This window comes from Sturnira hondurensis, unplaced genomic scaffold, assembly GCF_014824575.4.
Source record: "Sturnira hondurensis isolate 20B ecotype Veracruz unplaced genomic scaffold, ASM1482457v3 Scaffold0004136, whole genome shotgun sequence".
Classification (NCBI taxonomy): Eukaryota; Metazoa; Chordata; class Mammalia; order Chiroptera; family Phyllostomidae; genus Sturnira; species Sturnira hondurensis.
Genome location: NW_028076767.1, coordinates 3,781,372 through 3,796,851, shown reverse-complemented (window position 1 = coordinate 3,796,851; position 15,480 = coordinate 3,781,372). Strand labels below are relative to the sequence as shown.

At 37.8% G+C, this 15,480-nt stretch overlaps 1 protein-coding gene across 27 annotated transcripts in view; it reads left to right on the top strand.

Annotated features, from left to right (window-relative positions):
• ABI2 (abl interactor 2) overlaps positions 1-15,480 on the top strand; it is a 99,182-nt gene that overhangs the window by 68,192 nt on the left and 15,510 nt on the right. For 14 of the 27 annotated variants that reach the window (XM_037043543.1, XM_037043542.1, XM_037043545.1 and 11 more), the window contains 2 exons: positions 4,457-4,615; positions 14,129-14,215. In XM_037043543.1, coding sequence (XP_036899438.1) covers positions 4,457-4,615; positions 14,129-14,215 — 246 coding nt within the window. The remainder of the gene's footprint in view (positions 1-4,456; positions 4,616-14,128; positions 14,216-15,480) is intronic. The other 13 variants (XM_037043552.1, XM_037043551.1, XM_037043554.1 and 10 more) reach the window with 1 other exon arrangement.

Sequence of the window (15,480 nt, the reverse complement as noted above, 5' to 3'; positions counted from 1 at the left end):
CTTTACCAGGGGAGGGACATTTGGATTGTTTCCTATATGGGGTGGTTATGACTAAACTACCAGGAACATCTGTACACAGACTTTCATGTAAGTTTAGGTTTTCATTTCAAAATTTGGGTAGTTCATTGATTTTATTTCTTTTGTGGATTGTGCTTTTGGTGTCATATTTACAAGCTCTTTGCCTTGCATGTGGTCATAAAGATTTTGTCCTGTTTTCTTCTAGAAGTTACTCATTTTAGGTTTAGGTTTTATAATTAGATCTGTGATAGTGAAACTAGTTTTGTTTTGACTTTCAACCAAATGCAAAGTAAATGGGTTATTAATAATAAGAATAGTCTCTTTGTCTCTTTTATGTAGTGTCTCTGAATTATTGATGACTTACATGTGAGATTTTAGATTGGATCTAACTATATAAAATGCACAATGCTGTTAATTATCAGATGTTTTTAACTTGATAATTCTTGGTTTTGTTATAGAGTAACAAGTTAAATTTGTTAACTTTGTTAAAACAAATTTAATTTATTACTAAAATGCCAATAATTTATTTGTATCTGGTGATTTGTCTTTTTTTTAAATCCTCACCCGAGGACACGTTTATTGATTTTTATAGAGTGAGGAAGGGAGGGAGAGAGAGAGGGGGAGAGTAACATAGATGTGAGAAACATCTATTGGTTGCCTCCTGCATGTGCTCTGGCCAGGCACCAACCTGAAACCTAGGCATGTGCCCTGACCAGGAATAGAACCTGTGACCCCTTGGTCTATGGGATGATGCTATAATCAACTGAGCCACACCAGCTAGGGCTGGATCTGGTGATTTAAATGACAAGATATACCTTTTAAATGATAGTTTATGTTTTTATATTTTTAAGTATATTTTATTGATTATACTATTTCAGTTGTTCCATTTTTTTCTCCCCTTTATCACCCTCTGCCCAGTACCCCTATTCCCTCCAGCATTCCCCCCAACTTAGTTTATGTCAGTGGGTCATAGATGTAAGTTCTTTGGCTTCTCCGTTTCCTATACTGTTCTTAACCTGTCCCTGTCTATTTTGTACCTACCAAATATGCTTCTTATTCCTTCTACCTTTTCCGCCATTCTCTCTCTTCCCCCTCCCCGCTGATAACCCTCCATGTGATCCCCACTTCTGTGATTCTGTTCCTGTTCTAGTTATTTGCTTAGTTTTTTTTTTTTTTTAGTTTCAGTCATTGATAGTTGTGAGTTTGTTGTCATTTTACTGTTCATGGTTTTGATCTTCTTTTTCTTAGATAAGTCTCTTTAACATTTCTTATAATAAGGGCTTGGTGATGATGAACTCCTTTAACATGACCCTATCAGTGAAGCACTTTATCTGCCCTTCCATCCTAAATGAGAGCTTTGCTGAATAGAGTAATCTTGGATGTAGGCCTTGCCTTTCATGACTTGAAATACTTCTTTCCAGCCCCTTCTTGCCTGCAATGTTTCCTTTGAGAAGTCAGCTGATAGTCTTATAGGAACTCGCTTCTTTTCTTTTTATAAAGTGTCTTGGTGTGTTCCTCCTTGGGTCCAACTTCTATGGGACTCTCTGTGCTTCCTGGATTTGCATGTTAATTTTCTTTGCCAGATTGGGGAAGTTTTCCTTCATTATTTTTTCACACAAGTTTTCAATTTCTTTTTCTTCCTCTTCTCCTTCTGGCACCCCTATGATTTGGATGTTGGAACACTTAAAGTTGTCCCTGAGGTTCCTAAACCTCTCCTCATTTTTTAAAATTTTTGTTTCTTTATTCTGTTCTGGTTGAATGTTTATTTCTTCCTTGTGCTCCAAATCATTGATTTGAGTACTGGCTTCCTTCCCTTTACTGTTGATTCCCTGTATATTTTCTTTTATTTCACTTTGTATAGCCTTTATTTCTTCCTTCATTTGGTGACTGAACTCAATCATTTCTGTATTTTGATTACTAGTGTTTTGAACTGTGCATCTGATAGGTTGGCTATTTCCTTGTCACTTAATTCTTTTTCTTGAGTTTTGCTCTGTTCTTTCAATTGGGTCATATTTCTTTGTCTTGGCACACCTGTTACATAGTAAGGGGTGGAGCCTAGGCATTCTTCAGGGTGGGGCACCTACTTTGTTGGGTTGTAGCACTGCATGTGGGGAGGGTTCGGAGAGGGAACAGTGCTGCTTACTTGGCTCTCACCCTGCTTTCAGTCACTTTCCGTGCTTTCCACAACTGAATTTGTTGTGGGAAGCAGTACCCTTCCAGGTCCTGCCCTGTTGCTGATCCCTGGGTGGGTGGGTTTGTGTACATTCTTGGACACAGTGGGCCCCTCGAACAGACTTTCCTGTGAGACTGGGAGTTTTTTTATCACTGCCACCCCCACAGATTTTTATAGCCTGAGGTTTGGGGGTTTTATTCCTGGTGCTGGAACCCTGGGTTGCCAGGTCTGTCTCACTCCCTAGTTGTTCCTTCTGGTTTATCTGCATGTGAATGTGAAAGTGCCTGATCTGCCAGCCTCTACCTTGTCCACCTGGTCCTGCAGCCACTGCCTTGCTGTGTGTCCTCTCTGCTCCAGCTGCCTGTCTCCTCTTCTCCTATCAGTTTGGATGAATATTTCTTCTTTAACTCCTTGGTTGTTGGACTTCCATACAGATTGATTTTCTGGCAGTTTGAGTTGTTTATTTGTTTTTAAATTGTTGTTATATTTGTTTTGGTTGTGTGAGGAAGCAAAGGGTATCTATCTTAGCCTCTATCTTGGCCAGAACTGTTTTTATATTTTCAACTATGATTACAATGTCTTGACAGTAGATTATGTGTAAGCTTTTTTTAAAAAGATTTTATTTATTTATTTTTAGAGAGAGGGGAAGGGGGGAGAATGAGAGAGAGAAACATCAATGTGTGGTTGCCTTCCACGTTGCCCTCACTGGGGACCTGGCCTGCAACCCAGGCATGTGCCCTGACTGGGAATTGAACTGGCAACCTTTTGGTCTGCAACTCGCGCTCAGTCCACTGAGCTACACCAGCCAGGGCTATGTGTGTAAGCTTTAATACTTAATATTTCTATATAACAGAATTGATTTTTAGGTTTTGGTATTGTCATATGTAAGAAGATAAAGTGATATGGTAGTTCTTGAGTGCTTTTATAATCTTTGTATGAGTCAAGGTTTGATAAGTTTATTGAAGTTCCTGAAGACCAATTTTAGTCATGAATAACATGAAAAATGTTAAAAGTTCTTTTCTTTTTTTCTCCTCTCTCCTTTCCTTCCTTTCTCTTTTGCCCTTTCTCATTTCCTTTTTCTTCCTTCTTTTCACCGTATCCTTCATCCTTCCCTCTTCTTTTCTTCCCCTGATACTCTTCTTTACTTCTTTTCTCCCTCCGTCTTCTCCCTCCCCTTCCCTTCCCTCACTTCCTCTCTTGCCTGCTGGAGTGTTTTCTTGGATGCTTTTGCAGGGGTGTCCAACTTGTAGCCCATGGACCACATGCAGCTCAGGATGGCTGTGAATGTGGCCCAACACAAAATCATAAATTTACTTAAAACATGATGAGATTTTTTTTGTGATTATATGTTGCAATGTATTTAATGTGTGGCCCAAGACAACTCTTCCAGTGTGGCCCAGAGACACCAAAAGGTTCAACACCTCTGCCTAGTGCTTTGTCTGATTGTAACAGTAGGCCCCCAGTGGAATGATTTTGAATGGGAGTGGAATTAAGATAAAATTTAAGAATTGGATAGTTAAGAAATAGTATTTTCAGTTGGCATTAGTTACTGAAGTGCTCCCAGTGATCAAAACACAGTGAAATGGCTGATAAGTGTATACAGATTCAGGGATGATACTAAAAATAAGATACATTTTGATTCACTTTTTGTATCTTAGGTTTTTTTCATAATTGTAAATTTCTTGAACTCTAATTTTAAGATAAAATAACCTGGTTTTAGAGATGGATATCTTTGATCCAATAAAGATATGTTTGATTTATCTCACTTGACCTTTTGCTGGAAATAGTTTTTAAATTGCTTTGCTACCTTAAGTTTACTATTATTAGTATTAATTTGGCATAAGACTATGTACCAAACACTTTTTGTTTTACTCTCCCAAATATCATTTTTACTTGTTTAGTTTACTTTTAGTGGTTAGTGGGTTTGTGGGGTGGAGCCGGGAAGTGAGTACCCACTAATTGTGATGATTTGGAAAGCCTATCAAATTATTAACTTACTAAAATCTTAATATTAATTAGTAGTCTATTTAGATGTAGCTTTTCCAGACCTAATCATGAATCTATTTTTCTGCTTTTGTACTTGAATGTAATGTCTGCTGAGCGATAATTGTCACCTTGCATCATGTTTTGCCAGATAACTAATTTAATTAGCTAACATTGTAATTTTTCATAATCTTATTAAGATTCAGGCTTTGTACCCAAAGTGTTTCATTGTCTGAGATAATTTTCTTTTAATGGCAAATTGATGTTCTTTTCCTCTTCCAGGTCATCCTGTTCAGTTCTACAGCATGAATAGACCTGCTTCTCGCCACACTCCCCCAACAGTAGGGGGCTCATTGCCCTATAGACGCCCTCCTTCCATAACTTCACAAACAAGCCTTCAGAATCAGATGAATGGAGGACCTTTTTATAGCCAGAATCCAGGTTAGATATTTATTTGCATTCTATGGATAATATAACCATCCTGGTTAATATCTTTTAGTGACAAAGAAAAAAAAATCCTTTAATTACAAATGATTAGCACATGATAGATGGTCAGTACTATCTTTTTTAATAAATGGAGGAATGAATATGAGGTTACTAATACTGTATTTTCCAGTTCTTTTTCATTTTTATAAATATCAATACATGGTTTTCATATAAAGTTGTAGAACTTAATTTTCCTGAACAGAATCCTTTTGAATATGCTAGTGATTATTTGCTTTTAAAAATAGTGTATTGTGATAAACAATATTTTCTTCCTATTTAATCAGATATACTTACTCTATGAATAGCAAATAATGACAATTGAGTATATATGGCCAGAGTGTATAAGTAGCAAAGTAGAGGCAACATTTTTGAAGTTGCTTTGTGCTAGGGAGTTATACTTTCTTATTTAATTCAAATACCAAACCTATGATTGGAATACTGGGACTTGGACAGATTGATTCAGATACAACATCGTCTTTCAGTTGCATCATGCATACAGAAAACTTAATCTGGCACATGTTTAATATTATATAATAATTTTTGATTTTCCAGAAAGGGTAAGAGAAAAATCTTAGAATTTATGTAGGTATGGTATTATTGTAGATATGTTATGCCAACTTACTATGTTTTTCTGGATTTTTGTCAAGAGGCCCAGAGACACCAAAATAGTCAGTTTGTATGTGATTGCCTCTAATATTAGGGGATAGCTCATTTTATCTTTGATATTCCCTTAATTTTATGGAGTTCGAATCTGTATACTGTGGCTAATACCATTTGGTGAAACCTTGTTTTATTCTTTGGAATTGTGTAGAAGAAATTTGAACTCTTTTCTTTTTTTAAAGGATTTTATTTATTTAGAGAGAGGGAGAAAGAGAGAGAGAGAAACATTGATGTATGAGAGATATATCGATGGGTTGCCTCTCACGTGCCCCCAGATGGGGACCTGGCCTGCAACCCAGGCATATGCCCTGACTGGGAATTGAACTGGCAACCCTTTGGTTCTCAGACGGGCACTCAATCCACTAAGCCATATCAGCCAGGGCTGAACCCTTTTCTTAAACAGTTTAAAGAATGCTTTTATATTTATTATCTTATTTGATTCTTACAATTATGTGATCATTTTCATCTGTATTTTATAGGTGAGGAAACTGAGACTGAGGTGATGGTCAAATTAGGATTTGAACTTAGATTATCTGACTCCATATTCTTTCTTTTGTACTATGTTACCTACCTTCAGATTTAAAAAATACGTATTTTTTTTTCTCTCTCATGTGTTCTGTTTTGTCCGGAGGAGGATGTCCACATTGTATGGTAAAGTGCATGAGACCCTGAGACTTTGCCATTCTTTTACACAGTTATAATTTGGGAATTGGGCTCAGTAACTGTTTGTTGAATATGGAATGAATCCCTTTTTCCTTTATTCAGATCTCTTCACTGTTTTGGGTCTCCAAATTAAATGCCATATTTATATTCTATTCAGTGCACCCTGTCATGCCTTACTTGAAATATATTTCTTCCTGCTATCTTTGACCACACTTAGTAATGTTGGCTGTGCCATTCTTTTTAACTCATTTTGAGCACAATTCTGACAAATCTGCCTGTCTTTTCATCCTTTCTATTAAATCATGTGTTCCAAATCCTTATTTGAGTAGGAGTTGTCTTGTACCTAAATGCATTTTTATTTTTAAACTTCTGTTTGTTATATATGGATTATTTCATAGTTCTCTCTCTCTGGCCCTCTTGGAAATCTAGACAGTTATTGGTTAGGGCCCTTATGCCCTTACTAATCTTTGGAAGAATGTTGGATGAATGATGTCAGCCCAAAACGGGTGGTTCTGGAGTCAAGATGCTTCACTGTTACAGCTTGGGACTAACTGTACATAATATACAGAATATTGAGTTGGCCACAAAGTCCATTTAGTTTTTTTGTGTAAAAGACACATTTTTCATTTCACCAATGATTTTACTGATTGGAATATTTTGAGTATGTCAGCTGTCTCCCAGTATTGGTTTCTAGTGGGTAGAGGCCAGGGGTGCTGCTAAACATCTTCCAATGCATAAGACAGCCCCACAGAAAAGAATTATTTGGCCAAAATGTCAGTAGTACCAAGAAACGTAGCAAACCACTTTTCACACGTTCAATCAGTCACAGCACCTTCTCCATACACTGCACAAATATTTTTCTGCATTTCAGTTGCATTTTTACCTTTCTTGAAATAAGAAAGCATAATACGCTGAAAATGTTGCCTGTCATCTTCTGTCTTCAATATTAAAATGGCTACGCAAAAATCCACCAATTTTGGTAAGTTTTCTAAAGTGCATGCTGCTATGACAGCTGTCACAATACACTGTAACAAAATTGTTTTGAATGAAGTTAAAGACAACTAAGCACTGCTAGAGATATCATGCAGAAAAAACTAAATGAACTTTTTGGCTAACTCAATGTATTCAAGGATATTTCATGCCTTGTACATGTACAAAGTATGCGTCTTATGAGAGCCTTTTTGAAGGCTGTTTAGACACATATTTAAATGTTTTAATACTTATTTCAGTACTTCTTTATAAATCTAATTTTAACATACTTGAAAGTATATATTAAAGTAAAAAATATCTTACTCTTTGGAATCATTTTAATGGAAGTATTTTTTATGCTCATGAAAGTACAGTGAATTGAAATTGTGAGTCTTCAATGTAATGTGTGAGGCAATTTAGTTAGGTTTTTATCGTGTGTGTGTGTGTGTGTGTGTGTGCGCGCGCGCGCCTCTCTATTAAGTTTGCTTTTCTACTCCAGGGATTTGGTAACTGCTTGCTTATGGAGTGTAACTGCAGCCCTTTTAGTTGATTAATCAGAGTGCTTGTTCTAAATTAAAAATGTTTTTTACTAAAATGTGTTCTTTGAAATTTTTTTCTTTTTTTGCAAGACTTGATGCCTTGCAAATCAGTATATTAAAGCTATTAAATGCACCTCTATTTTATTTGCTTTACAATGTCATATAAGCCTCATAATACCTATGTATTACTCCACTGGTCTTACAGTGGTCCCTGTTTTTTCATATTTAATGTGAGAAAATTTGTGCTTTTTCAAGTAGCTAATAACCTGATTTAACAAAATGACCCCAGGTATGCTTTATGAGCATATTTTTGGCAATTGGAGGCTTGACATGGATGTGTGCCTCTGAAGAAGTGAGCTGACAGGCTGAGATTCATCTGAATGTAATTCACTGGAGGTTTCTTTGAGATGTAAATCTAGCTTCACTGTTACTAGACCTGGTTTGAGTTTGAAAGGGTATTATAACATAGGAAGTAAAATGCAGAACACAGGTGTCTAGAGCCAAGTCCTGGGAGCACAATAATGAAAGGAACACTTTGGTTGGGGCATAACCAAAACCCTTTGGTTCTTATTGTTTGTTAACCTAATCAAGCCAAAGAGATTGCAGCATCAGTTTATCATTCATCTTGTCAACACTAAGAGGAGGGTCATCAAAACGTAGGACTAATCACAAGTTAACAGTGTTTAACTATAAATACGAAGCACCTTGGCAGTAAAAAAAGAATACACACGCACAAATTTACATATATAAATCCAGTTTGGTAAGTTTCTCAGTTGGGCTTCTATAACAAAGTTCCACAGACTGGATGCTGATAAACAGCAGAAACATCTCACAGTTCTGGAGCCTGGAAGTCAGAGATTGGTGTGTTAATATGGTCTGAGTTCTGGTGAGAACCCATTTCTGGACTGCAAACTACCGTCTTCATGTTGTGGCCTCACATGGTAGAAGAAGAGAGTGCCCTTTTGCAAGGGCACTGATCCCGGTTCTGAGGGCTCCACCCTCATGGCCTAATCCTCTCCTCAAGGCCCACCTCCTATATATACCAACACATTGGGAATTAGGATTTCAAGCATATGAATTTTGGGAAGACACAAACCTTCAGTGTATAATTGTAAAGAATCAATTATGTGGTATTTAAATATTAAGGCTTTGGTAAAAGATATTTCATATTTTATTGCTCATATTTTCTAACAACAAAACCTTTAAAAAAACTTGTAATTCATAAAGTAGAATGTTGGGCCTAAGAACTGTGACTCTACAGTTATATGAGATAGAGAAATTTCTGAATGTTATTTTAACACAGGGAAAATGTCGTGCTCTAACCCCTGGGTATTACTAAAAGCAACTAAAAATAAAAAGCAACTAAAAAGTGAAAAACAATATTGGGTTGCTAAAATTGCAAAAAAAAGCCATATCACATTAAAATGATAGTTAAGTTACAGAATTACCAAAAATATCAAGAAGAATACAGATGTGGAAGGGCTTAAGCACAGTATGAGCAAAGAGCAGTAGTAAGAAGCTATTTTTAAATCCTCATTTTGGCCAGTCTTTAGGGTTTGTTAGAAAACGGTTAAGGAGAACAAAAAAGCAAGATAGCAACTGAAAGGTGTCAGTACATTTCGAATGGTCAAGTAAACCAGATAGAGCCTTTACACTGATTGTCAAACACAAGCTGTGTTTCTAAACTGTGTCCTGATTTGCTACTTTTCTTGGCATAACAGTGTATGGTGGTTTTTGTTTTAGTTGAAAAGGAATAACAAAAATGCTCCAATTCGTTTAACCCTTCTGAGACGACAGGACCAATAATATTTGGGAACCATACTCTTTTCCACCAAAAAAGTTCCCTTTACTGAGTATGATTAAGTAAGTTCACTTTTAAATACTCCTTGTTCTAAGTTACTATTCATGTTTTAAAAATACGTCACTCTTAAATTGCTTAAATTACCTCCTTCACTGGAGTATAAAATATAAGCAACTACACTTGAATGGGCTATCAAATCTACATGGCCTCTAACAGTAATATTCTAACAGTAATTAATAGTTTTAGAAGTAGTATTTAGAATGTTTATTTTGTTTAATTTTCTCAGTATTTCTAAAACTGTAAAAATAAAATACAAAAGCCTGTTTTCAAACTCTAAACTGGACATTTTAAAACACTTAAGTCTCAAAGGTTATGCTATACAGGATTTTATAAATAACCAGGAAGGTCATGCTTGGAAAGACTATTTTTTTAGCACAAACTCATCTTCTAAGTTTGGTTTGCTTGCAGAACCTTTTACTGTTTCTGCACCTACATGTTTCTTTGTGCAGATAAGCTATAGTTCTTACGGCCATTCTACTTAAGATTTCTGTGTAAACTTCAGTCACTTGGTGAGCTTGTATCTTCATGTTAACTGTATAATTGTGTATTGTGAACATAATATTACTGAGTCTAAGTTTGGAGATCTTTTAGTGGTCGTAGGGAAAGGATCTTCTAATATGAAGAATCATCTTAGTTAAATGAAGTGAAAACAGTTTGTAGTTACTTCCTGTTTTTGTTCATGAAATGCCTAAGACTAAAACTGAATATAGCAAACAAATCTTTGCATAAAAATCCTGCTTAAATACTGCTAGAGTAGCTTATTGTCAACTCAACTCTAAAGAAGATAAATCTGTTCTAAAGTAGGATGTTTGGGTTCACAGGAGTCCTGGTCAGCTGAATTCTTACTTAGATGGTCCAGAGAGAAAATGCTATAGTATCTGAATTGATGTGAATGGTCATAGAAAAGGTTTGGTGCTGGGCAAAAAAAGCAGAATTTTGGGCCATCTTTGTAAACTCCATTTGGAATTTAATTTTAAACATGCCCTGGGGCTGGCTCTGAAAAAAAAGAAAACTCATAAATTGTTTTGTTATAAAATAATTCTGTTTAAGGGAAATCCGGGGTTGCTGTAACCACGCACCATGGTATGCAGCTGCTAGTCACCTTGAGACATTACTGGAAGATTTGTATTGATGGAAACCAGTTTTTATTAACAAGGTTCCAGTTTGGTGGGGGAGGACTGAGAGTACTCCTGCTCTGAGCCCTTCTCTCCCATGACACCCAGAACTTCTCTTGCTCCCCAAAAAGTTACAAGCCAAAACCATACCTGGAAGTTCTCCATGTCCTCATCTGTCCTTTTTAGAGCTTAAGCTGGCCATGCAAACAGATCTCCATCCCTTCTGGAATGTGCATTCATGGGTTTCAGAGTTGCTGTCTTCTTGCAACAGCTCTCCTTCAGGATCTGGGTGCTCTGCTCTGTCTCCATGTAGCGGTCCAGGACCTATGTGCCATGCTGCTCTGCATCATAGTGACCCAGAGGCTGGGGCCCATTGAGGCACACAGCCCAGAGTGGGACTCTGCTTCTAGGAGTGAGTGGGCTTCCAGTCATGTGGGGCCTAAGTCCCTGGTGGGCCCAGCATTCGCCCACCCGTCATGCAACTGCTCCGTCCTTGCAGGAGGCAAGGGACAGAGACCCAGAGCATCCAAGCACACCTGCAACCAAAGGTCCCAAGCCAAAGTGCCAAGAGCCAAGAGAGAGCCCAGAGAGCAAGCTAGCTTCTCCCGGTGTCATTTTTGAAAGACCCTCTCTCTAGGAATCCCACGTGATCCAGAAGCCAGTGGGAGTGTCCAGCTTTCCAACGAAGGAGGGCTAATGTTGGCCATGTTTGACTTTGCCCCCACTCCTGCAAGTCTACTAACAGGGAGTCTCCTCGGGCAGCCCCTTCCTGCCAGGTAGGCATAGCTGGTTGTAGCACCTTCGTTAGGCAGTATGCCTTTAGCACTGTGCCGCCTTCTCTGTTGGTTCCTCCCTGCCTTGGACAAGGCACGGTGCTTTTAATTTGCAGCCTTGGCAGCTCTCTGTCCCCCAGCCTTCCCAGGCACCATAAGGAGAGTCTCTGTGCCAGACTCAGGGTCCCCTGCTTGAATGGGGCCCCTTGCTTTCCAGCAATCTCGGCCTTCTTAAAATTACCATGATTTCATATTTTCACTTTCAGAATTAGAAAAGAAATAAAACATATACTCATTTTTTTTTAAAAGTAATAAACAGCCTACCTACAAAAATACTTTTGGGGGGGGCAGTTGTCATTCATTATTATTTTTATATTAGTTTCAGGTGTACAACATGGTGATTAGACATTTATGTAATTTACAAAGTGTTCCCCTGATAATTCAAGTACTCACCTGGCACCATACATATTTATTACAATTATTTCAAAAAGATTCTTAAGGCACCTAATCATTCATTTGTTGGAGTATCAGACGTCTTCTCTCTTTTTTTTAATTTGGTTGAGAAATGATGACTGAAGTGGGCCATGCCCTACTTACCTGTTACAAGGGAGGTTCGGGCCACTGCTAACAGAAGAGGGACTTTTCATCTGGTTCCGTGATGAGCGTTCATGGCATTGCCACTTTTCTATTGCCGTTTGCTGTCTTCTGCTGCTTCTCAGTTTGATCTGCTTTGTCTGTGCTACCTTCTCTGTTCGTTGAGTCTTCTTCTTACTCCAGTTTGGGAAACAGGGTTTAGTGAACATATCAACAATTATTTCAAGCTTCAATGAGTAGGAGACAGACATACAACCCTAAGGATTTATTACCAACACGTATGACTTTTGGGAAAAGCCTAACCAAAATGTGTCTTTTGAAGGAAGGTGTCAGTCTTTAGGCTTATTCTTCCCTGTCCCTTAAATCTAGATATTATTCAGGGTTATCTACTTAACTCTTATCTACTCATTATAGATCTTCTCCCTGCTTTTACTCACCACACAACTGTTACCTCTCTACTGATCATTACTAGCTCTGTATCTTTCAGGTTTTCTCACAAACTTAACCCAAACTTTCCAGTTGCCTCCCAGGTCACTTTCATACATCCTATTTATTGTATCATTCTCTCCCCCTGCCCTGCCATTCAGTAGCCTGTTTCCCTGTATTACCTACCAAGGTTAATGTGGTTAATGGCACCTCCACTTTCTAGTTATGAAAACTAAAAATCTAAGAATTATCTGTAGCTGTTGCTCTCCTTCATGTATTGGCCAAATACTTAGTTATGAAGTACTCTTTTCTCACAGGTACTAAATTCTTTTCTTGCTGTTTCTACTGCCTTCATTTTTTTGTGCTAGGCCCTGGCTTAGGCTCTTTGCATACATTGTGGGGTTTTGTCCTTTTTAATTTGCAACAAGTCTGTAAAGTAGGTTGCATTATCTCTTTTTTATATCACATTTATGGAGTAGGCACAAAGAAGTTAATTAACTTGTTCCAACATCAAAAAAATGATGAATCAGGTTATTTGATGGTGGCTGACTAAAGAGTCCAGTCTCTTTCCACTAAGTACTCTTTTACCTAAGTGTAAGATCTTTCTGTATTTACCCATCCACTCACCTTTCTGGGTTCTGTACTTCTCTCTCTGGGGTGCCTTATGCTAGACATAGGAAACATTTCTAGTCCTATGATCTGGTCACTGCTGAGCCTCTCTCCTCACTGGGTTCTCAGCTTGTCTTTCTTTACTCTTGCCTGCTTGTTGATGAGACTCCATTTCTTCAAGTCATGTCTGTGTAGTCTTCCTTACTGTTACCACTCCCACTACCTGCCACCGACACACCATGCCATTCCCACCTCTGGGGCATTGCTACAGATATTGCTGGGTTAATGTTGCTGCTTTGTTTAATATTTCCAGCTAGAATGTGACCACTGAGAGTAGAGACTCTTATTTGTCGTTTTAGTTCTATTAGTCTTAAATATAGTTTGGAGCTAATGAAGGTGTTCTGTCTTTATAAGAAGATGTACACCATACTTTATACCCATCCTGAAGGAAACTGTAACTGTAGAGTTCATCTTGGGAAATTATTTGGCACATACCTGGCTTATTTGTCTATTCACATATATTAAACAACTGTTAAAGGCTTACTAACACTACACACTCTACCAGGTATTAGAAATGGATGGAAAGACACCATCTTCTGAGACTTGAGGAGGATGATTGGAATAAGGCCAACATTTTTGTGTGGGGTCATAGAGAACGTGGACCTGCTTGAGCAGGTGGTATAAATTGGGATTATGAAAAATTGTAATAACACAGATCTGACTGTCAGAGAATGGTTTTGATATTGGTCTCAGCAGAGTGCTTGCCACTTAGTAGGAAGTCAGTAAACATTTATTTAATTAATGAATGAAGAACCAGTTAATATGCATGCCTGTTACTGTAATAGAAAGTCTAAATTTAGGATGTTGGGATATAGTGTTTTTTTCTCTTGTACTGACAGATATTTAAACTTGTAACTATCAGGGTAAAATCCAAAAACCCAAATTATTTATGGTAGTATAAAGAAATTCTTTTAGAAGATGTGTTGTTATTGACATGAAAAAATCAATTTGACATTTTATATTGGGGAAGACCTGTATATGATGAATGCTTCCTGTTGTAATTTTAAAAACTTTCTTGAAACCCCTCTGGTACATTGTTTTGTGTGTAATGAATTATCCCTCAAAAGAGGATCCTTACTACATCTGATAAATGTTTGTGCACAGTAGTTTCCCTCCTTATATGTTTTATTGTGTTATCCTTTTCTTTTAATGTAACTCGCCCTTACCCCTTATCCTCCACACCTTTTTTGTTTTTACAGTATCTCTTGCTCCTCCTCCTCCCTCCATCCTACAGGTAACTCCTCAGTTACCTTTAATGGGATTTGTGGCCAGAGTCCAAGAAAATAGTAAGTTTATTCCTTCTTTATGTTGTAGATCAGATTATAGGCATAAAATGTCATTATAGATGATTGGCTAAATAGTCATTCTTTCACTGATACTTCAAGCATTGAACATTATGAACAAGTCACTATATGAACAGCTGGTAGGGGTAAGATAATAAAGATGAAATTGTCTGCTTTCAGATAACTCAAAATCTGGTAGTGAAGAAGAGACAAAATAACATGAGGCACATGTGACAAAAGAAAGATCACATCTGAGGATAAGCTCTTTAGTCACCAGCTATCCCACCTCTGGGATGCTCAGACAAGTATAGTCCAGTTTCCCGTCACTGGAATTTTAAGGTTTTGTGGCTGGGATGAGAATCTTCCTCTGGTCCTGTGATTCCAGTTATAAAAGTGTCAAGGTAGGCCCTGGGGCACCAGATTGCCACTCTGTTTCCCAAGAGGCCTCATAGATTGGCAATGAATTCATGTTGACCTATAGTCTGGTGTTGAGCCAGGCAGGATCACATAACTAATTTTATTGGCAATAAATATGTCTTCTCCTGTAGACGCATTAAGGACGCTCAGGAGACTGATGTCTGCGTAGCAGGAGGCCTGTGTCAGCATTCACTGATGAATGGCTGTCACGGAGACCAGCGAACAGTCTGTAAGGTGGATGAATTCTCTTGTGAGCCGTCTACATGAGGAACTATATCATCATAAAGTTGCTTGATGGGCATGGAATCTGAGCAAGGGAATTACTTTGATGAAAGGTTTAATGTTACGAGGCTGAAGTAGCTAAGTGTACGCATCTCATAATAAAGGTGGCCTCACCAACGTGATACAGATGTTTTCACTCTGTTGCTTAGGATTCTTGCTCCTTCAGAGATGGCGATTGCCAATACCAGATTGTAAGCTCTGGAAGAGTAGGGATTTTTGTCTGTTTTGTTCACAGACAAAAATCCAAAAACCCAAAATGTTTCCCCAGCACTTAGGAAAGCACCCAACACATAGACACTTTTAGTCTCTACTTTTTTGTGCTTCCCTAGCTGACTATATGCCCTCTTTTTATTGACATATTTCTTTCTTGTATTTTAACTGATTATAATCCAGTCTTACTGTACTGAGGGCTCAGTCCCTCTTTCAGGGGCCTTTGCATTTCTATTTGCTCATTTCTGAAAATAGCCTATGTTACTTCAATCTATATTGGAGGGCATCCCATGAGCACCTCCAATGTTTACCGCAGTTTGATTGCCTTTTGGGTTATATTTTCTCATTTCTTTCCATAG